Genomic DNA, 23,185 nt, shown 5'->3' with positions numbered 1-23,185 from the left:
AAAATATCAAGTATATGTAATTCTTTAAATATTAAAATTTAACAAGAGATGGCATGCCTAATTTTAAAAAGTTTGTTAATAGTAATTTGGACTGTTAAATTTAAGTAAAAACAATGAAATGAGCATTTCAAGTAAAAGACATATATAGCATGTACACATTGTTTGGCTATGGTGATATACAAGGCAGAATTTCTCAAGTTATTTGAATTCACAGGGGCAGTATATTTTTAATTTATAGCTTATATATACGCTTCATAGTAATTTATTGGATGTTTGGCTTCTATCCATACAACACCTTTGAATTTTCTTAAGCATTTCTAAGATCTAGAAACTTAACTGGTCAATGAAATTGAGATGTAAATATTGTTGTTCTATAGGCAATTCAAATACTTCATACCCACATAAGGTCTAAAATGATAAATCATTAAAACAATTTTATTTTGGGGTTGATCAATTCAGTATTTTTTGTAATATGTGTACTAATGCTGCAGGAAAGCATTTAACAACCATAGATGCCAACATCTATTGTCAATCGGTTTTCACAGTGAAATGGCTAAAAATAATATTTTTCTAATTTTTTATCTTAAATTCCTTCTCAATTGGTGGTCATTGTGTAAAATCACTAGCCTTTTATATTTCATCTGTACAGCCAATATCACAATGCCTACTACTGGTAAATTAAAAGTATGTTGATATACAGATATAGTAAACTTCAATTCAATTAAACAGTTGTACAAAATATCTTCCAACGTTTACATCTTTACAATAATTTCCTGCCCAGCTTTCCTTCCTTCATTTTTTATCTTGTGAGTCTCATCTCCTGCGAAATCATCGAGTCATTAAATCCAACGTTGTTAGCTGTAAATATCCTCAAATCTTTGCAATGCACATTTCAGTGATGTAGATCCCTTGCTATTTTGCATTCCCAAATACTGGAAAATTGTCTTCAGGAGCAAAAGATGTTGTCAAAACTATTTGTAGTATAGCCACATATTGTTTCTCGCTTTGAACAAAAATGTACAAGTCACTACAAAATAGTGATGTTAAGGATGCTTGCAATGCGAAGCATTCTCTATATCTATATATTATCACATGGTATGAACAGGTCTTCGAATATAGATGTTGCACTGTCTATTTGGTGAATACTGTCAGCCTGATGATGCTGATGAGCCATTGACAGATGATTTGCGTGCTCTGTTGTTGCTGAATGGAATCTGATGGTTGGTATTGGCGTTGGAGGAACCATTCATGGTAGTAGATATATGAGGAAAGTGTGGATGTGGCGACTGCCCTGGAGTACAGGGGCTGGGCAGTGAAGACGATGTGGATGGTGCAGCAGCTGGGCTGTTAGCCTTATCACTCCCAGAGTCACTTTCTACCTCTCCACTGGTGTTATTTAATCCATCTTGTTGATGACCAATCTTAATTCTTTTGCATGTTGGCCGGACTCGATATTTTAGAGGAAGTGGTCCATTCTGAAATAAAACATAAGATACTCTGGTAAGGATTGAAGTCTGAGATTAAATTTTCCAGATCATTCGAACAGTCTGACTGGACTTACCCTCCTCCATGCGTAAATATAGGCAATATCCATTAGAGTGTAATAATCTTTCAATGGTTCATCTTCATACATAACGTCAATCTAAAGTGAAGAGAAAAAAAAACAGTAGGGTTAACCCAATACTTTCTTTATCATTACAAAATAAAACATGCCGCTTGCAAATTTAGACCTCATTGTAGTTTTATGTAAATAACAATGCATCACTGTAAAGAATGAAACAAGCAAAATGCAAAGATGTTCACATTACACTACAAGTTATATTAAATTGTTTTATTAACTCATAAGTCAGCAATATAACTGATTTCCACAAAATTAAGTAACCATGAAGACTTTGAAGGTAGGCAAGAAAATCTATAATCTGTTTTTCAGTCATGAGTGATTTGTCAGGACTGGCAAGATAAAGACAATTTGTCAGTTTACAAATAACAATCTTACAATATCTCATTGTCCCATTCTGATTTTTTTATTACATCTGCTCCTTTGAAGTTGGTAGGAGTTCTTTAATGATCAGATCCTTTGCAACACAACTGATATGTTTAATTTCATATTTAAGTATAAAATGTCCTGGATGACAAAATGAATCAGCTTGGAAACGTCACTAGCATATTGAAGTAATTTACATTTATTAAAATAAAAATAGATTTAACTATTATTTTTAAATCCCATTTCACTATTATTTGTGCTATAGAAATAGAATATGCTGCGTTCAAGTTGTATGCGTATAATTGCATGCATGCACACTATAGGGGCCTTCAAACTGTCTGTATAATATTTAAATTGGCACTTTAAAATTTCAGAGCTATGTTGCAAAAGAAATTACATTGAAATTCTCCGCATCCCAAATGAAATCAAAAATATCTGTAAGAAAACAAAATCTTTCAAGATTACTTTTAATATTAGAACATAACAGTTTTCTTCTCTGATGGAACACCATTGATTATGTATGAGAAATCATAACTCCTCTATAACTTTAATAAAGTGTAGCACTGTGTACCTGAAATGCTTGAGGAATATCCATTTTACTCCTCAGGAATTTTCTTAAATGCATCACAGTCATGGCTGCTGGGCACCGCAAATATCTCTTGTCATTCATCTAGAGAAAGAAAGACGATTTCAGATACAGTAGCAGTGCAATTGTTGATAAAGTGAAAATCTCAGCACTTTAAATATTAGTAGCAGCTTCCTCTATATAAATATATCCATCTTACATTAAAGATTCTAAAACAGCTTACTATTTATTTTATTAATCTTTGCTTGTTTAACCCCATTTACAATTAAGTATGCTTGACGAAACAAATACATGTAATCGTCACCTCATCTTTTGTCTTCTCTTTTTCTGCAATTCCTTTTCGTTCTGTCCTGTTATAAAAGACATTTAGCAATAAGAAAATGCTAAATCACAAATAGTTTGTGATACAGTATATTTTCTATGATTGCTGTACTTACTTATTTTGTTCATAGAATTCTATTGATAAGCTAATGATTTCATCATCTGTTATAATTCTCTTTTCTTCTTCTGTGACTTCACCCCTGTCTTCGTTAGAGCCATTTGCAGCTATAAAATTTTGAATGTTAGGAAACAGTGATTTCAGAATATGTTCACATAATAATGCTTCAATACAAATTAGGAAAATAAGTCAAATATAATATAAAGATTTGGACTACAAGATGTCAAAAGAAACCTGTGTATTAGATCTGTGGCTCAATTTCACATTTTATGTTATGTTTTCAGCATACCATGTTAGGTTTTACTTAAGACAGTTGAAACTGTTCACAGATGACAAATTACATTGGTATTGACCGAAAGGTTAACTTTTGCATGAATGCTAAAGAATAACAGCATAAAATTATCCTGATATGCACCAATTCAACAGAAAAATATAAAATGTGAAAACAAGTGTGGGCCTATGCAGAATAGTCTCATCATAACAATTACAGCAACAGCTGCATTTGAGTTTTCAAACCTAAAAGACATTTACAAAATATATACCAAAAGGTTTATGGTACAATTAGTGTGCATTACAGACATAAAAATTGAAGGAAATCTTTGAGTAGTATCACTTTACTATTTTGTGAAAAATAAATTAATGATGACTAAAGCTTGTCCTTTTTTCCAAAAATATTCTACTATATTCACACTTACCATCAGCAGAAGGATGAGCTGCATAGAAGTCCCTTCTACGTTTCATTTCATCTATAAAGACAAAAGCCTGTTAGTCAAGTGATTGACAGAAAGAGGAATTCAATTCAATGTAAATTTGTTTTATAAAACATTGCTACGCTTACCTTTGAAAAGGCCAGGAACTAATTTATATACAATATCTTGTAATGTTTTATCTGACCTAAAGAAAGGATTTGAACATGAGTCATACTTTACAATACTGTAGAGAGATTTAATTCCACTTATTTATTCCACATAGCATTATCAATATGACTTTCATTTGCATTTATACTAGAATAATTTCAGTAAATACTAAAACAAATCCAAACAACTTTATTGGGGATCACAGTATTCCAAAATGCAAAATTTGGTCTTTTATGTATGTTGCCATTGTTAGATTGGAAATTACCACCTAAATGGATCTTTGTAGTCTGTAAATATAGAAACTGTCATTTTGGTGAAAATGTTCACTTTACAGGAACTTATAATTAGCATTTTTCAACTGATAATTAATTGCTAGTGTAGTTAAAGAGTAACAAGAAACACTTGACTGTTTAATTTCCATTCAGGGATTATGTTAATTGGTAAATTGAGGTGGAACTTATTGTATTTCTAGAGCAGATCAGGAAATAATAGGTATATTTTCCTATTGCTTTTGCAATATTTTCTAGCATGTATCCAACATAATTTTCTTTCAATAGAGTAATAGTAGAAGTTAAATTTAGTAAATGAAGTTTGCTTTTTGTTTCAACTTTGTAAGAATTGGCAGAATGTGGGGGTACTGTTGCATGCTTAATTTGGACAGTAATTGGATAATTTCTCAAAATATATTTCAAATTAGTAAACCTGGTTGATTTTGCAACTTAACAATACTTGCAGTAAATTCAGTAAGTTAACAACCAAACGTTAGCTTAACCATCACTTAACATAACAAAAAGGCTTAAATTTCCCATTTCAATTCACTCAGCAGAAACATTCATTTAGTGGAAGTGACTATAAAATATTTCTAGAATAGCACTGAATATCACCAACATGACCTCAATGCTTGGAGCTCCTGTCATCAACACTTTCCAAATGACCAATTCAGAATTGGAAACACTGCAACACCAGATTCTTCATTCAATCTTTGCAAACTACTTTCAAATGAGATGTTTGATATCAATAAAATGACCATTTTCTTAGATTCCAGTTTACAAAATATCCATAGTAAATGGGTAGGATGACAATGCAGTTAATAAAGCACATTCATGATAGATCGTATGATTTAAAATATATTAGGTGAACTTGTCTCACTAACCAAGGTACAATGACGAGTACATCATGTGTTTAGTTTAAGAATTGTATTTATGTCAAACAAATATGTATGTCTACTCCATATAGTTGTTCAGTCACACTTCTCAAAGACGCACATCCAATGGTGTAATCAAATATTAAGATCACCATAAGTACACGGATACATACCTAATGTTAAGAAGGGGCCTAGTTTTGTGAACTTGCACGTCGCAAATAGGACAGTATTTGCTCGTTTCCAAGTAACGGACGATGCAGGTCTTACAAACTGTGAATAAAAGCAGGAATGGCGTGCGGTTATAAATAAGTCGGTTGTAATGATTGATTTTGTCAACATGAAACACCTTTACGTTAGAGTGTTTTCTTCAATTCTAACATAAGCGAGTAGCCTGCTGGTCTGCGGCATGCCAATGTACTTACATGAATGTAAACACTCAATGATGGTTGTTGCATCTATGAAGTATCCTCCACACAACACACACATCAAATGAGGATTCAGTTCTGTTATTTTGATCCGTGTTGTTCGGTGCATTTTCTGACTAAAATGGCCGCGTTCTGGAAGCTGAGCAGAAACATAGCCCACGTTAAAGGAATAGTTTTTCCTACTATGGAATTCCATTCCATATTAAGTTCACTGGTTTGGCTTAATGTAATTGGTCCATGTTACAAGTCGGATACAATCATTAAGCGAGGAAAAAAAACGTATAATGCAAAATGGCAAGATACAAAAATGGATACATTATTTTCTAAGGCTACAATGATCAAATTATAATATACGAACCAATTTCTAGATAAAATGTTCGCAATACACCGGGTAATCAACGTTTTGACGTTTCTCTTTCTTGAGTTGACTTAATCTCAATTGGCAAGGTTGTAAAACAAAGTAGTTTTGTAAAAACAATTGATAACCCCAAAGCTAAGAATCGTTTTTACTGAAGTACTGACAAGCTGACATTACCGGAGCTTCCCATGAGTTGTAAAATCCATATTGCATGTGCCAGATCACACCCAATGAAAGGAAAGCCATTGAAACACACACTGAATCATTTTCGTAATCAGACGGATTTTAAGATGATCTTATACACACCACCTTTCCCCTGACCTTCACGGTGATAATGACAAAAAAAACCACAGACCACAAACATGCAGGTTTATGACAATGAATTTTGAACACCGCTCCTGGTCGTTTTGTTGGCTTTGTTTCCTTCATGTTTTAAGCATAGCAAAACCGCCTTTTCTACACTTTACTCTCGGATACAAACCGGCTGCACCAAAACACATTTCTTTCCGCGAAACCCACATGCCTTTGGGCTCATATTTGTGCCGTTTCACGGCACGTCGGAATCGATGAAAATTTGCGGAAAAAAAGGACAAAGCGACTATCTATTTAGCAGAACACTGTTGTATTACAAGAGTAATCGCATCTGGATTTGCAATCACACGTTTTATGCTTGACATGAAACCGACGATTCTTTAGCCCCGCGTAAAGCGAAACAGGAAGAATTGTGTTCTACAAAGCCATTTCCGGCAATTACATGTTCGTTGGAAATATTTTAATGAACATCGGGGTGCTGCACTAGTAATGCGATGCAGATCCCAAAGCTTGAGCCGTTACAAATTTAAATAAATAAAATAATGTTCGTGTCCTACACGAGGACCGTTCTTAATGATCGAAAAGGCAAATTGACGTCTGCTGGTGCCCATACTCGGCAATTCTTACAGTTACTATAGCAACTTGGGTTACACTTGGCATTTCGCCAGAGGACCGAAAATAGAGCGAGCTTCTGCGGGAAGACCCACGGCGCTCATGTGGAAATATCGCAAATGTATAAACCTTCAATCTGCAATCACGACCGGAGGAAGATCGGAGTAATCTAAACATGCAAATCTCACCGCCATTTCAAATGAGCCCTAACACAGCGCACATCATCGTTTTTTTGGCTCTCCTTGAGATAGACTCCACGTCGACACTAGCTGTAAGTAGTGGCTTTTGTGATCACACGATTTTCTTCTGCAAACGCCTGTCTCCTTCTCGGGGCGATTAAGAGGTGGCTGCGGCTCCAAAGCAGAGGATCACTTTGATAGTGCACGCCTATTGATTAATAATTAATTAATAAGTAATCAGGAAACAGGAATTAATAAAGATTCAATGTTTCACTAAACTTTTGTGGTTTGTGGTCCACTTAACACGTGAAAAAGAAAAGAGTTTGTTGTACTCGAGAAACCAGCAAGAAAACTGACAACATGCAAATAACTGTGTGACGCACAGAATTCAGAAGACGCACAGAAACCAGAGCAAATAAATACCAGGCACTAGCGGCCAAGTGAAAAAAAGTCACTACTACTCGCACTTATTTACAGTACCTACACCGGTTTGCTTGCCATCAAAACAAAGGTATTTATTAAGGTTCGTGTACATTTGCTTTAAAGAAAGCATTTTTTACCCACAGCGCCGACGCGCGACGTTCCGAAGTAATCAAACTACATCAGGTCATAAGCAATCAACATTTCTGTAGTTTCTTATATTTCAGTTGGCGTTAAGACACACACAAACGACATGTAGATCTCAATGAAGTTTCAGCCTTCACTCTTTCAGCAGTCTGACACAACCAACAGAACTCAACAGAAGTTCCCCGTTTGTTTACCCGACTTACACGGTTTGTCCTGCCCCCCCCCCCCAACTCCATGCCCAGAAACTCACAAACCCACCCCCGCCCCCTCTTTTCTCATTGAGTTGGAAGTCGCAGAGATCGCGACACGTTCAGCAATTTGGAGTTCGCACGCCAGCTTTTAGACGGCTCTCGTTATCGAGTACCCTAGACCCATCCCGCGGGGGAAAAGAGAAAAAAAATAAAAAACAAACCACGTGTTCCCAAACGCTCCGCTCTCCCCGTCAGGCCCTTCTGATCAGAGTGAGATTAACAAAACGGATGAGGATTTACTGATCAATAGCTTAAACACTCCATCTGTGAAACCTTCATGACGGGGAGACAACTCGACCTTGGTACACACAACCATGTAAACACACGTGTTTTATTTCACAGACCCATGGGCTTCCGTTTATGCTGGGTAATTCATGTCAGCTGTGGAACTTCATGTCTCCTTGAGTATTTTTTAAAGCCCGATGCGGGATGAACAATTAACCTTCATAACATCGTGCTCAACCGTCCCAAAGCAACAAAGAAATAAGGAAGGATGAAGTACAACAAAACAACGTAGACCAACTGACACATGGGTCTTCAAGATATTGTACAAGAGGAACCACACCTGAAAAATGCATAAAATATTCTAGGACAGCCAGCAGCAATTCTGAGAAAAGCATGGTCTACTATAATATTTCAACTGTGGTGTTCAGCATGTATAATTGCAAAATAACCATAGCCAGAGCCAGTCAAAACATCGCCACTACGGTATAAACACACACACATATAAACAAGATTTCTGAAAGCTACATTAAGGCTATACAACAGCTCAGAACATAAATATTAGCTTATTAACTAAAACTAACACATAGCATGACTGAAATCAAATACATGGGTAAAAGGAGGGGGGTGGGGAGGGTGCAAATTGGATTGTTTTATTTCCTTTTCATGGCCATTCTGATTTTGGAACAATCAAACTATTAGACGAGAAACAAGGTTATTCGGCTGCATATCATCCTTAGCTGCTCTCAGAACTTCTCAGTCATTTCGCTTAAGTACATCAGAGACCATTCTGTAACATTAAAACCCTGTATAACCGAGGGGACACGTTTACAAACACGGATTGTGTGCATGTGTTCTCACACAATCTCAGTTGTCCCTGTCAAGTTGCTGCTCGCTTGGATTAAGCCGAAAAGGTTTTGCGACCAAGACCATCTTGGCCCCTTGAAATCGGCATCCTCGCAATCAAAACATCATTAGATTATATTGCAGCTCTCCGTCCCCAATCTAACGCCACCAGCCCCCCACCCCCACCCCACCCCCGCCACCCCCTGCCCCACTACTACCGCCATCATCACTATCAACAAGACAACACAGGACTGGGATAGCAAACGACGCCAACACGTTCTCGGAATCCATTCTAATAAATCTAACTGGGCAAAAAGGCGAAAACAAAACACTTGCTCACTCCCACTCATTCAGCAAACCTCGTGCTCTGCCGGGAAAAATCACTGGTGTCAATCTGATACAGTCCTGGTTACCACTCACAAGAGACAAAAAAAAAGAGAAAACGTCCACAAACAGGCAGGGAAAAAAATGTTTCAACATATTAATAGTTGATTATAACAAAGCTTTACAGGCTTCCTGGTTGTTTATTTACTTCTTGACACCACAAGTACTGTACAAGGATCCGAGGGGCACCGCCACCGACCGCCATGTTTACCGTCAAAACCCAAAGAAGTACTCCTGAGAAGTTAAGTTCAGAAAAGACCCCAGATTCGACTTTTCACCCAAACAGCCACACAAGCACATACCTCACCCTGTACGGATCCTAAGTCTATAAAATCGTTCCACTGGGTTCCCCGTTTGATGTCAAAATACACATTTGTACATGAGCTGACTAATAACACTTCGGCGAAACAGCAGCAAATTTCCACCCTGGTCAACTTTCAAAGAAATATAAATAAAAATCCGCGACACTTCGAACCCCCCAACTTGCAATGATCGAAAGCACAAATATCATTCCCTCGATACAAACGAGCAGAAAGGTCACAGACTCAAACGCGGCGGAGAATCGAACATTTTTTTTGCAAATGAAGTGCGTAAACGAAACTGAGTGGAAATAAGGACGGGCGATAAAGCCGCTGAGTTGCTGTCAGCCTTAAGAGCGAGGAGAGAGAGCGAGAGAGGAGAGAGAGAGAGAGAGAAAAGAGAGAGAGAGAGAGGCAGCACCGGGTGCATTTCAAACAGAGAAATCGGCCTCAAGTGGCGGCCACAATGTACCTGGGAGATCTTTCCCAGGCAGCGCAGCCTTGGTGAGACCATGCCCGGGGCACGGCGACTCCCAGCTCCAAGCCTGCACCCCGCGGAAAACAATGAAAGTTGTAGATCAGGGGGAAAAAATGAATCGCAGCCAAGCGGCCATCTTGCATGAGCTGCAGACGCTGTCAATTGCAATCGCAGAGGCTGCAGCTTCGAAAGAGAGAGAGAGAGAGAGGAGGGAGAGAGGAGAGAAAATAACATTCGTTAAACACTAGCCCCCTCCTTCAACCCTCACACCGACCCCTGGCAGGAGCCGATCAGCGCCCATGCAATATTTGTTCAGCCCGTTCTACCTGGTGGCGAGGCGGCCGGGCTATTCCCCGCTTGTAGAAGTTGGGAGGGAAAAAAAAACCCACCCCCGGAGCCCCAGTGATGGGTGCCGTGAAACTGACACCGTCCCCAAAATGGCTCGAGTTCGACCGCCCCGCTCCGTCACGTGGTCTCATTCCTTAAGGGTGGCCTGGGAATTAGAGTCGGTGTAATCAGAGACGATTCCACCCCCCTCCCCTTCCCCTCCTCCTCCTCTCCCTCCGCCTCCTCCTTCCCCCCCCCACCACCCCAATCCTCTCACCGCACCGCCCTCCTCTACCACCCATCTACCTCTTCAAAAAAAACACCAAATAATGCACCCTTTACCAGCCTCACTCGCACATCAGCTCCAGCTCCACCAATATCAAACCCTTTAAAAAAGAAATCTATACATGTCGCCGGGTAAAATAAGAGTCTCGTGGTTACAATACAACAACAAAAAAAGAGGATGTTATATAATAAAATATGACTGCAAACTTTTATTTCAGGCTCTTGTTCCACATTCGAGAATACGTCTCAGCCAAGATTTCAAATGAAAGCTTCCCTTTATTAGGAATCTGCACGCTCGCATTTATAAAGTGCCAACAGGATATTATCATTACGATTAGATTGCTGAATGATGATGTATAAAATCTTCATGTTGTAGCGACTGGGGATTGGCGGTGGGGCGACCCCCCCTTTTGATCCAATTTTTCATTTGTAATATGTGTTGTTACTGTTCACAGCCTCACGATTCCTCCCCAGCACAGATGAACTATAGTCACTGGAACGTGGACAAGTTCCCACAACTAGTTCACTTCACACATCCCGACTCTCCGTACTGATGTGCCGTACAACCTCCGGAAAAGACGACTTCTTTGTATTTTTGTTTAAATTGGAAAGCAGAAACAAATACAAACGCGCGTTTCGAACGAGGCAAGAGCTCCGAAGTTGGACGTAGCAGCATTGGTTACCTACAAATGAACGGACTGACAGACATTTTGGGAAAATATGGGTTTATTAAAAGTTTAAGAAAATATTCCGGGGGGGGGGTGGTGAAGAGGAAAAAAAACCTACTTTCCGCTTCCGATATCTTATTTAAAATTGACGTTTCCCCAATTTCCAACGAGTCTTGTAATGTTGGCAAGAAGAGGACAATACCCGCCAAACGACTTCCAAGATGTGAATTTTATATATATATATATAAAATCACATCATTAAAGAATTGCATCCAGTTCAGAAGCTTCCCCCTTCACCCCAAACCGGCACCTGGAGACGTCAAGAATAGTAAGAGATCTCTTCAAAAACGTTGCTTTCATTCGAGGGGGGTCGGAATCAATTCGAATAGGTTTAGATCGTTGAAAGCGACTTAAAGTATCAACATTTTGACTTTTGGCAAAATATATTACGTACCCAACAAATTTGAAACAAGCGTGGAATCATATCAAAGTGCGAAATAAGATAGCTCAGACTTTAGGAAGCATGTCTTTATTGTGGAAAAATCGTATATACACAGTCAAACGCGACACATGATACAGCAAAATTCTCCCTCCACACCAGTATTTTATTCAAGTATAGGGTGGAATACATTCGCTAAATGTAAAGTTTGAACTATTTATGGATTCTGTGTTGTTCGTCTTTTGCATAGAATGTGGAAGCAGGCAGGTTCTGGAGAATTCCTTTTATACCACCCACAGCCTCGAGTTCAATCGCGGTTCCCACAGCTTCATCAATTACATCTGACTCGCCTTCTCCATGCTTTTAGCTGCATCCTTCAACTTCCCCAAAAGATCCTGCAATGAGAAAGCAGATTTTTATAATTACATATACACGGGAGTCAGAAATGTATACTACCGTCCGGGAAAAAAAATCATTTTAAATCTTTTCCCAAGATTACAAACCCGAGTAACTTTATGTAAAATATTTGCGAATCACAGTAGATCTCTCTCCTCTTTTCCTCCCCCCACCCAACCGTCGTTAAAATTAGAAACAATTCATAGTCAAATCATCAACACCTTGATGCATAGACTCTCAAACAAGTAACACGGCCAAGCTTTAGAAATTCACAAATGAAGTTTAAAATCTTTGTGGCTTGAAATAAAACGCTATTTTGCTAATATTTTCACTGAACAATTCCAAGTCGCAAATTCGCGTTAGTTTGTAAATTTCGAAGTAGAGATAGCTTTTTGTAAAATATGCCAATTGGAAAGCTGCCGAGCATAATGTCTTCAAGTGTCTTGTAAATTGCTGAACTTTCTAAAATAAAAAAATGTGCCAAATGGCATTAGTAATAACACTAAACCTTGTAAAGGCAAATGGTCATTTACATTAAAAAGTTTGAGAATAAGCCAGGAGGTGGCTTCACATTAGGCAGTCAGTAACATTCCCCCTAAAATTGGAATTAAAACAATGTTATATACAAATTTATTAGAATTGATACACGCATTAGACGCTATTTAAATTCAACACTTCAAAATGTAAAATGAGAGTGCAATGAAATGAGGTTTTTCCTCTATCAAAATAAGTGGCGTAAATTCAGTGAAGGGTTAATCTTTCCATGGGCAGAGACACAGAAAATAATGAAACCCGGGGTTTTCCCTCTTCCAATCGATAGCAGGCAACTATTTGTAAAAGTCACTGCCCAGGAATGAATGAAAAAGAAATCTTAATAGTGGCTCCTGAAATCAACGTGGTTGAAATTATAAACTAGAGTTTATGTCTTTTAAATCATACCCTCAAATAGAAACCGACTTTTAGCTAACATGTAATTTGCCTGTAGGTGATCCCACAATGTACTTGTTTTCAAACAATTAGTGTTCTTGAAGTTATGTTCCAAAAGAAAAGAGAATCATTGACGCAATGGCATCAATCCCAACTAGCCATATGTAAAGTCTACCATTTTACAATCGAGCCTAAAGCGCAAACAGTAAAATAACCTCAAACTTGACATTTCGGAGGGAAAGCGTCAATATTTTGTAAGGGAGATTAAGTTTTGCTGGTCTACCTGCAATTGCTCCATTGTACAACTGAAAGTAACATCATGAGCTGGCCGGGACTCGCCATTCTGTAACGAAGTTAAAACAATATTAAACCGTGTTAAATAAGCAATTCAAACTCAAAACGTAACATTTTAATCCTTACCTCGACATTCAAGGTGAGTAAATATGCTGGTTGATTGACTTTGTGAAGATGGTTATTCTGGAATACAGATACAAAAAAATGCATTTAGCTCGGATATTTGTGACATCCAAATAATTTGAAGGGTATTGTATGAAAATGTTTACCCTAATATGATACTCCAGGCGCCAAGAAGCATCAATGATATGAGAAGGAAATCTTCCTAAACTGCAAGATATTTAACAGGAATAAAAATTAATGCATCTCAAATCACGCAATTCCTTTCATTACATTTTCCGAACTAGTCAGAACCCACCCCCCAAAATTTGTATTAACAGTTTTGGTCAAACTATATTTTAAAACTCAATTAGAACAAGTTGTCGTTTTGTTGGAGATACAGTTGTCAAAACGAAGGTGATTTTAAAAGAAAATCCATTTTAATGGCAATGGTGAACTGATCTTTAGGAGCAAAATTCACTAAATTTGTAAACACGAGTTTCAAAAAACTTCACCCTCAAGTAAATGTATGGCTAATATTAACTAAATGTGTGAACAAGGACATGTTAATTAGCCAGGGTGCAAGTGCTGATGTTAAAATAATTAGACAGTTTGATTTCTGCCCCTCCTTTTTCTTCAATTTTATAATTAAGTTCAATTTTCGTCATACACCTCGGCAGCACGAACTTTAGGGAGGCAGTCTACAATGGATTGGACTGGCGTTAAAATAATTAAATATTACCTTGCATTTATGATTGAGGCAGCCTGTGCAGTTTGAACTGAACAACATCGTATGGTCAATTGAACAAAACATCTAAAAATAGTTTTAGTATTTCAGTTGTTTTAAACCCTTGCCGAGAAACATTTGCTAGGTAGAAAATGGAGTGCCTTTATGATAAAAAAAATGATAACCCAAGTTGTTCCAGTGAAACAAGTTATAGATACCGCACCCAAGATGGAACACCGTTCCAACCCCCATCTCTACACAGGCACAAACAAACTAATATACAATTAATACTCACCTGCCTAGTAAGGTTTCCACTTTATCTTTGTTCTTCTAAATATATCAAAAGAAAACATAGGAACTTAGCCGCCTTATCAAAGCTACAATAAAAGGTTAGCTTCGGTTACTACATTTTCAGTAATGATATACAATGTAGATACTTGCTTCATTTTACTTGTAATTCCATGTGAATTTATCAGAGCACGTTTATACAAGATCGTAAGGCATTTTTTAATAAAGTTATCTATAGTCAGCTGTAGGTTAGAAATTTAGTTGGTTTTAATGAAAAAAGTGAACCATTTGCCCGACTCGATTTTCTTTTCGACACAAAACTGCAGCACTTCCAATAACTTTACAAATACAGTATGGTATGTGAGGGACAGCAAACCTGGTATGCTGCGCAAAATATGTCTATTCTTTCTCCTCCAAATCTACAGTCTTCAAGTAACGTGCTGGAATTGAAGAACATCAGTCACAAAATGCCTCCATATCCGAAAACAATGTTAAACGGAATACACAACATTCATTAATCTTAGACAGGTAACCTTATAGTCGATTTGTCGGCGTTTTGTTTTGCTGCCTCCAATACGCAGGTGGCGATGGCTACATGGCATTGTTTCAGCAAAGTCAAGTCCAAATTTCTCAGCTCTGTATGGTCTGCACACAATGGTAGATAGTGATTTTCAATACCATTTCCACACAAAACGTTCCACTTATTAGAGGCCTTCGTCTAGTCCAAGGCTTACGTGACATTAATAAAGAGGTTATTTTGTCAGCTACTTCAAAAACCAAAAAAAGACCGTTAGTTCGAAGAAAAATCAAGTCCAACAGTTTATTCTGCTTTTGCAGAACTATTTTGATACATTCTGCCTTCAATGATAAACGCTACACAAGTCACTTGAGACAGTATTGTGTCCGCTTTTACTTACATAGAACATATTGGGACTTTAAATATTTATTAGCAACTCGTAAAACAGAATACACTTTCAGTTGGCTACCCTGATGCATTAGGCCCCAGGATATTCGTCCACAACAATGAACAATATACAGGCTCAGTGTGCATTTCGCGCCATCAAGTCGACAGCTCGAGAACAAGGAGTCGGCCAACAGAAACGCATTTAGCAAATAACACCCTGTCCCAAATGTTATTTATAACTGGATTCGGGAGCATTGCGACGCAGAGCCGTTTGCAAAAGGAACAAACCGAGCGTAACCTTCCTGTATTAAATCAGTATAAAGAAACAGCAGCAGCCGCCCTCCGCAAATAGCTCGAAAATACGCGCTCACCAAATACTGCTCCGTCTGTTTGTGGGTTTATGAGGCTCTCGAAAGCCGCTTCCACTAAAATGTGGAATGTTTTGTTGGAGAAGTGGCTGGGATCGGCCAGCAATTGCAACCCTTTCAGTGTGTACTCTGGCAGCTCCATTGTGCTGGACTGACCTTCGACACACAGCCACGTGATCCAGCTCAGCTGATCCACGCGGATGTGACAGTGTTAGCAATGAACAGCAGCAGCCAGAATATCAACACACTCTGCCCCAGCAAGCGAGCAAGCTACTCACCACCAAACTCAGCCCACTTAGTAGCCATTCCTACAGAAATATTACCATAATTAGTGTGCAAAGTGTGAATGCGTAATCATTTGTGCAATAATGTGAACACGCTCTTGCAAGCTATTTCCGCACAGCGTTGCACACATTAAAACCAGCACATCGTTACTGTCTCCTCGCACAGGACATTTAAACCACTGTTTAAAATGCAAAGATGCAACAAAAAGATAAAATGCCAATATTACTGTTAATTCAAACATCAAAGCAGATCTTCAATGAGTTTAGAATTTACACATTTCTAGATATAAATGGGACAATAATTGTAAATATAATCGTGTCTTTTACTACAGCTATAGAAAGCACGCTGGAATAAGTGATTATGCCCGGCTAAACAGTTATCACATTGAAATGAACCGCCCTATCCCGCCTTACAGAACCTTTGTCTGTCCCGGAACTCAAGTAATTATTTTTCAGGTGCTTTGGTACAATAGATGCTTCTAGCAATACACCAAATAACAGCTAGTTTAAGTATCAGAACTAAACCGAGAGAAGTGGGTTAGGCCAATCGTTTATTAATGCTAATTTTGTTTTTGTTCAGTGTAGTTTTTCCATTTGTAGGGATCCCATGGAGTCCACATTTACTTTGTGGCTCTCATCAGCTGCAGGATAAGCACAACCAGAGCACGATCACCACTGTTTAAAACACATGTTTGATGACATTGATTAAGGACAGCTGCGATGTTCTTAAAGTTATCATTCAGCGTTTCATGTTCAAGCTCAATGCGAGGAGTATTATCTGGGAAATGGTATCCCAATTCCTTGAAGGATTACTTTCGTGATGAGAGGAAAGTGGTACGTAAGTTTATTGTCACAATTATGTCCCAGAATTGTGTACAGCAGGGTTGCAATTTTCTGTTGAATGATTTACTAGAAAACAATAGAGAAGACACATCCATCCCACTGATTTGGGTGAATTTAAACCCAGTTTAGACGTAAAAGAAAATGGTCTTTATAACGTATTATGCCATTTAGATCTTCATGAATTATTTTGTGCTTGTAATTAGTTCAAAACTGTTTGACAATCAAAATTTGAAAACAACTTTATAAAGCTTTGAGACTATTTATGTATGCTGATTTTGATTGTGTAAAATCAGTTTGTATTTGTTTTATCTTTTATACATTTTTTCATCTTCTACTGTTTTTTTTGTGAAACATATAGTCTTCTGATCTGGTTCAGATAGTTGATAATTGTCCTGGTTAGCTTTAATGATCCTAAGTGAACAAGCAATGAAGCTAAAGCTGAACCCATCCACAATTTAGCAAAATTTAACATTAACTTGATAGTACAATGCTGATAGACCACAAGGACAGCAGGTTGGAAGAGAAAATAGTTTCCTACATTACAATTATTTACTGAGTCGCAAGGTGGCAATTTGTTGAAACAAAGTGGGGAAGCTTATTTACACCAAATGAAACAATGCAATGTTGCGTGCATCAAAATGGAAATGTGAGTGGATAATCATGTACGTGCTACATATTGATGGTGATTGGCATAAACCAGACCTTCATTCATGTGTACTCAACACGTGCATAGATTTTCACTCAACAGCATCTGACCACACATGGAATTTGCATTCATACAGAAAAACTGATAGTGTTACTCAATTCTTTATTATTGAAAAGTTGCAGTTTAAAATGTTACTTTTGCATTAACTTCAGCTATGCTTCAGCAGATGTGCAGTGCTGACTGTTTTCAGTGTAAAGGATTGTACATAGATGCCAAACATATAGTATAAAGAACAGTACAGGAACAGGGTCTTCAACCCTCCAAGCCTGCACTGATCATGATGCCTGCCTAAACCAAAATTGTATGCGCTTATGGAGTCTGTATCCTTCCATTCCCATCTTATTCATATATTTATCTAGATGTCCTTTAAATGCCGCTATCGTTCATGCTCCCACTACCGCTCCAGGCAGACATTCACCACCCTCTGCGTTTAAAAAAAATTTGCCTCGCACATCCCTGCTAAACTTTCACTTCCCTACCTTAAACCAATATCCCTTTTGTACTTGACTTTTCTATCCTAGGAAAGAGCATCTGACTATCCACTCTGTCTATGCCACTCATAATCTCATTAACCTCTATAGGTCACCCGCCAACACGCAGGGCAGGGTAGGTGTAGGAGGATGCAGCGGCGTGGGCTCGTTGGGCCGAAGGGCCTGTTTCCCGTGCTGGGTTGTTCTTTGTCTTTGTCTTTGTCTTTGTCAACCTCCGTCATTCCAGTGAGAATAAATCCAACCTCTCCTCAAAGATAATACCCTCCAGACCAGGCAACACCCTGGTAAATCTCCTCTGTAGCCTCTCCAAAGCATCCACGTCTTGTAGTGTGGCGACCAGAATTGTACACAATATTTCTCTGAGGCCTAACTAAGGTTCTGTACAGCTGCAGCATGATCTGCAATTTTTTTTATAATTAAATCTTTGTCCTGCATTAGGCCTATGCTTGGCTTGAGCTGAAAGTACTATAGTAGGGTGACAAAACAGAATTGCATAACTTTCCAATCCCCAATAGACCACAGTTCACCAAAAATAATAGAAAAATAAATAGGGTTACACAGTATAGAATTACATGTGAATCAGTAAGACTGATGTAAATTTGCATCTGAGATGTAAAAAGATTAGACTACAATGAAAGGCTTTGGAAAATAATTTACAAGAAATACAAACTGTTCTTGGTGCATATATAATCTGAAAAGCAAACTCTGATGCACCTTCTTTACTAATATATGTACCCAACTCTTGTATATGTATGGTAATCCTATAGCAAATAACTTTATAACCACTGTTTGACATTCCCAGATAATATTAAATGTTAAATGCTCCCATAGAGCAAATGAACAACAGAATTAGCAGCAAGTCAAAAGTAGACATGAGGAAATGGAAAATGCTAGAAGGCCTCAGCAGGTTGACATTATCTGCGGAGGAAGAATAGAGTCAACATTTCGAGTCTGGATGGCCCTTCATCAGAGTCCACTCTCTCCACTGATGCGGTCGGACTTGCTGAGATTTCCCAGCATTTTCTGTTTTTGATTCAGATTCCAGCATCCTCAGTATTTTGCTTTTATTTTAGATGTACATTGGAATTCTACTGCCCTATCTGCCACAGAATCGGGGCAAGTGAAGGGTGGACAAAGGGTTGACCTCAGACGGGAATTTCCAGTCTTGCATGAGCGACGCCGTAAATCCTGCTCACGAGGAAATGCGGCTCAGATCAATTACCACCTTCTTTTGGTCATAATCCTGGAACTCCCCCTCTACCAGCACTGTGTGTGTACCTACATCACACAGATTGTGGCAATTCAAAAAGCAGCTCACCTCTACCTTCTCAGGAGAAATGGGGATGGGCCATGATTACTGGCCTAGTCAGCGAAGCCCACATCCTGCGAATGAATAAAAGCATTAAAACACAGCAAGGGCTATCTAGATAACAATGTGTTAAAGGCACTTAGTGTGCCCTTATAGATCAAACGTTTTATCAGAGCAATAGGTGCCAGCATTGGAATCAATTTCCCAGTTCTGTGCTTTGGAAGGAGAAAATCATACAGTCCCCTGACTTTGACTGCCAGTTTGACAGTTTGACTCCAGCCAGTAACTCGCTGCAAAGTACAACTTTGGAAACATTGGGTGAGAAAAGAGATTCAATCAAGCTCCTCTGTGACTCCCATTTAATAGCTGCCAACATCATTTATCAGTCTACCTTCAAAGATGAACATGGTTTTGTGAAACAGAAATTGTGTTTGAATAATTTAATAGAGTTCTTTGAGGAAATAACAGCAGGATCGATAATTGGGAATCAGTACATATGACTTATTTGGATTTCCAAAAGGCACTTGATGAGGCACCACACACAGGCCACTACACCAGGTAAGAGCTCAGCCTTGTGAATAATACATTAGCATGGATAGTGGATTAGTTAGCTAACAGGCAGCATGATGAAGGGATTATGTTTATGATAACTAAATTTGTGTGGATACAAAGGTAGGAAATCAAGTTGTGAAGAGGATACCAAGAATCTGCAAATAGTGAATGGGCAAAAAGTTAACAGATGAAATATAATGTGAAAAAAGCATTTTTTTAGTAGGAAGAATGAAAAACAGAATATTATTTAAATGGAAAGAGATTGCTGAAATCTGCTGTCCTGGTACGCATAACAAAAAAAGTTAGCATGCAGGCACAAGGTAAAGTCACCATAGGATAAAACCAGATAACCATAGGCTGATGGTGACTTACCTGAAGATCATCACACCTCTGATGAGAGGTAACCCTTCATGAATAACCTAAGTTGGTATGGGAATTGAACCTGTGCTGTTGGCATTGCTTTACATCACAAACCAGCTATCCTACCAACTGAACTAACCGATCCCCTTTCTGTAAGCACAGCAAGTGGTTGATGGAGAAAATGGACTGTTGGCATTAATTACAAGTGAATGGAGAACAAAAGTTGGGAAGTGTTGCTACAGCTGTACAATGGCCCTAGTGGGACCTCATTTGGAGTACTGTGTAAAGATTTGGCCCCCTAACTAAAGAGGGAGATAACTACATTGGAAGCAGTTCAGAGGAGGCTCACTTGGCTGATTTCTGGAGATGTTGTTTTATGTGGAAAGGTTGAGCTATTTAGGCCTGACACTCACTGAAGATGAGAATAATGAGAAGTGATTTTATTGAAACATATAAAAAATTTGAGGGGCTTGACAAGAGTGGGAGGATGTTTACCCTTGTGGGGAGTCTAGAACTGGATGACACAGTTCAAAAATAAAGGCCCTCCCATTTAAGACTGAAATGAGTAAGAATGTTTCCTTTGAGGGTCTTTAGACTTTGGAATTCTCTTCCCCAGAGAGTATTAAAAGCTGGGGTATTTGAATATATTCAAGGCTCAGTTAGACAGATTCTTGACCAGGTAGGAATATGTATTTGAGGCCACAATCAGATCAGCCATGATCTTACTGAATAGTGAATCAGGATTATTGGGCTGAATTGGTTACTCCTACTCCTGTTTCTTATTTTATGATGTTACTTGATGAAAGCTTAGGGGCTTTCAGGATCTTGTGACAATGTACCACATTATGAGTCCTTCCTGGAAAAGTGGGGAAATAAAATTGCATTGATACACTGTATTTAAAATTAGAAAATGTTTTGAAGCACTTCGCAGGAACATAATCAGCCAAGAATTGACACTATTCAAAGGGGTGGCTAAATCTTGGTCAAAGAGAGGGGTTTAAGTGGGGAATCTTGCAGTTTAGGGCCTATGCTGCTGACAGTACAGCCCGGTGGGATAAAGAGATTGGGAAATGTGTAATCAGCCAGAGTTGGAGAAGAGGATTGTAGAGCTGGAGGAAGTTTAAAATGAGGAAGCATGGAAATACTGCGAATAGTGTACCCAAATGATTTTGTAATCTTGCAACATATTTTGCTGCTTGTGCACTTTAAACTGGATTTAAATCTTTGTCTTAGCAAAAAACCAACTGTCCCATCAGCTTTTTTATAAGCTTATTTATTAGTGTCATAAGTGGACTTACATTAACACTGCAATGAAGTTGCTGTGAAAATCCCCTAGTTGCCACACTAGGGCACTTTTTCAGATACACTGAGGGAGAATTTACCAATGGCCAATGCACCTAACTACCACGTCTTTCAAACTGTGGGGGGAAACCCATGCAGACATGGGCAGAATGTGCAGACTCTGTACAGATAGTGACCCAAGCCAGGAATTGAACTTGAGTCCAATGTGCTGTGAGGCAGCAGTGCTAACCACTGTGCCACCCAGTGGCATTAACCAAAAAACTGGTGAGTGCTCTTTCATTAGATCAACAAGTTCATGTCTCCAGCAGCTGTGCTATTATTTCCCTCAAGAGTTTTGTTCATTACTCTGTCATGGATGTTGCTTTTAGATAATTTAGAGGTAGGAATTCTACCTAGAGGAGGGCAAAGTCGGACCCATTTGTGATGGCTTCTGTAGTTGAATTGCTAATCATTCTCAAAGCAATTCCCACTTGACTAAGGTACAAGATAATTACTGATGCTTGTGAAATTGTAATGTAATGGAAAATAGTTAATATTTTTAAGGGATGCAAATAGGCCCGGTAAAATGAAATGGATGGGCAGAGCTCAGAATGATGTGAAGGTGACATCACTTGGCACTGGCAGTTTCATCATGAACATAAGAAATAGAAGTAGATCATTTAATGGACTATTTGACCCTTCAAACCTACTCTACCCTTCAATATGATCATAGCTAATCTCCAACTTCAATCTCTTCCCTGCATTATTTTCCTTTTCATCCATTTCCTTGGTATCCAAAAGATCTATTGATCTCTGTTTTAAATACACACAATGATTGAGCACATTCAGGCCTCTTATGCTAGAGAATTCCAAAGATCCACGTTGCATCCCTTGCCCAAAATTTAAATCTGTGTCCTCTAGTCCTTCTAGACCAGTTAAATGGAACAATTTTTAATAAGACAAGAAATAATGTGTGAGCAGGCCATTTTATCCCTTGATACTTCTCTGCCATTCATAAAGATTATGGCCGATCTGATCGTGGCTTCAACTCTGCTTTCCCACCTGGCATCCCCAAACTCTTGACCTTGCAAGTCAACAATCTGTCTTTGATATATTCAATGATCCAGCCTACAATGCTCTCTGGAATAGAGAATTCCAAAGATTGAAATCCCTCCTCATCTTTTTCTACATCATTGTTGATTGGACACTGTTCATAGCTTTAGAGTATAAATCAAACTTTTGAGGGAAATGTCCTTGGGACCAAAATCCTTTTTCTTTACTCTTGTGGATTCACAATACAACACAGCAGGAAAAAATGCAAGGCACTTCTTTAAAAATAGGGAATTATTTTTAAAAAGTACATACCTTTCAAGGCCCTCTCAACGCATATGGATAGCTACATAAAGTGTTCACACCAATTTATTGATTATGGCTCATTTTCTGACCTGTTTTTAATGTGTATTCATGTACCAATATATTAATTTCTTCACAACATTATAACATGTTGGGAATCAATACCATGTTAATGTTATCCGGTTAATTATCCCCATCTGAAGTTGCTCAGGGTTAAGACTTTCATTCTCACTACCTTGTGATAATTGATATGATCATCCTTCAATGTTTTGATATATTTTCTACACCATATAAAACATACTATTATATTTTCTAACTCTGTTCAGTACATGTGAAAACCA

At 38.3% G+C, this 23,185-nt stretch overlaps 2 protein-coding genes across 3 annotated transcripts; both read right to left on the bottom strand.

Moving 5' to 3' along the window:
* Positions 1-419: 419 nt before the first annotated feature.
* On the bottom strand, positions 420-10,386 carry bmi1a (BMI1 proto-oncogene, polycomb ring fingera). Of its 2 annotated transcripts, none has more exons than XM_080211125.1 (11): positions 10,270-10,386; positions 6,906-7,104; positions 5,433-5,574; positions 5,184-5,280; positions 3,848-3,903; positions 3,705-3,755; positions 3,008-3,116; positions 2,875-2,920; positions 2,556-2,654; positions 1,562-1,642; positions 420-1,475 (listed from the first exon to the last, which is right to left on the bottom strand). In XM_080211125.1, exons 2-11 carry the CDS (start codon positions 6,909-6,911, stop codon positions 1,149-1,151), a joined length of 1,014 nt encoding a protein of 337 aa, XP_080067251.1. In that variant the 5' UTR covers positions 6,912-7,104; positions 10,270-10,386; the 3' UTR covers positions 420-1,148. The 2 variants fall into 2 exon arrangements, with proteins under 2 accessions (XP_080067251.1, XP_080067258.1); XM_080211132.1 differs by lacking the exon at positions 10,270-10,386 and adding an exon at positions 9,938-10,202.
* A 1,350-nt stretch (positions 10,387-11,736) lies between these two features.
* On the bottom strand, positions 11,737-15,833 carry commd3 (COMM domain containing 3). Its single transcript, XM_080211141.1, has 8 exons — positions 15,669-15,833; positions 14,927-15,038; positions 14,770-14,833; positions 14,401-14,435; positions 13,549-13,609; positions 13,406-13,462; positions 13,269-13,328; positions 11,737-12,057 (listed from the first exon to the last, which is right to left on the bottom strand). Exons 1-8 carry the CDS (start codon positions 15,805-15,807, stop codon positions 11,998-12,000), a joined length of 588 nt encoding a protein of 195 aa, XP_080067267.1. The 5' UTR covers positions 15,808-15,833; the 3' UTR covers positions 11,737-11,997.
* Positions 15,834-23,185: the final 7,352 nt, after the last annotated feature.

Source organism: Carcharhinus amblyrhynchos, chromosome 2 (genome assembly GCF_965287045.1).
Source record: "Carcharhinus amblyrhynchos chromosome 2, sCarAmb.v2.hapA, whole genome shotgun sequence".
In the NCBI taxonomy this organism is placed as follows: Eukaryota; Metazoa; Chordata; class Chondrichthyes; order Carcharhiniformes; family Carcharhinidae; genus Carcharhinus; species Carcharhinus amblyrhynchos.
This window is presented reverse-complemented; position numbering and strand designations above follow the sequence as displayed.

Excerpts from the sequence above, each read along its gene's own strand:
- bmi1a (XM_080211125.1), bottom strand. Across the intron at positions 2,921-3,007 it reads GAATTCTATGAACAAAATAA|GACAGAACGAAAAGGAATTG; the intron begins GTAAGTACAGCA and ends CTTTTATAACAG. Across the intron at positions 1,643-2,555 it reads ATATTCCTCAAGCATTTCAG|ATTGACGTTATGTATGAAGA; the intron begins GTACACAGTGCT and ends TCTTCACTTTAG.
- commd3 (XM_080211141.1), bottom strand. The coding sequence starts at position 15,807 with ATGGAGCTGCCAGAGTACACACTGAAAGGGTTGCAATTGCTGGCCGAT. Across the intron at positions 14,436-14,769 it reads TATTTTGCGCAGCATACCAG|AAGAACAAAGATAAAGTGGA; the intron begins GTTTGCTGTCCC and ends TGATATATTTAG. Across the intron at positions 13,463-13,548 it reads GCCTGGAGTATCATATTAGG|AATAACCATCTTCACAAAGT; the intron begins GTAAACATTTTC and ends TCTGTATTCCAG.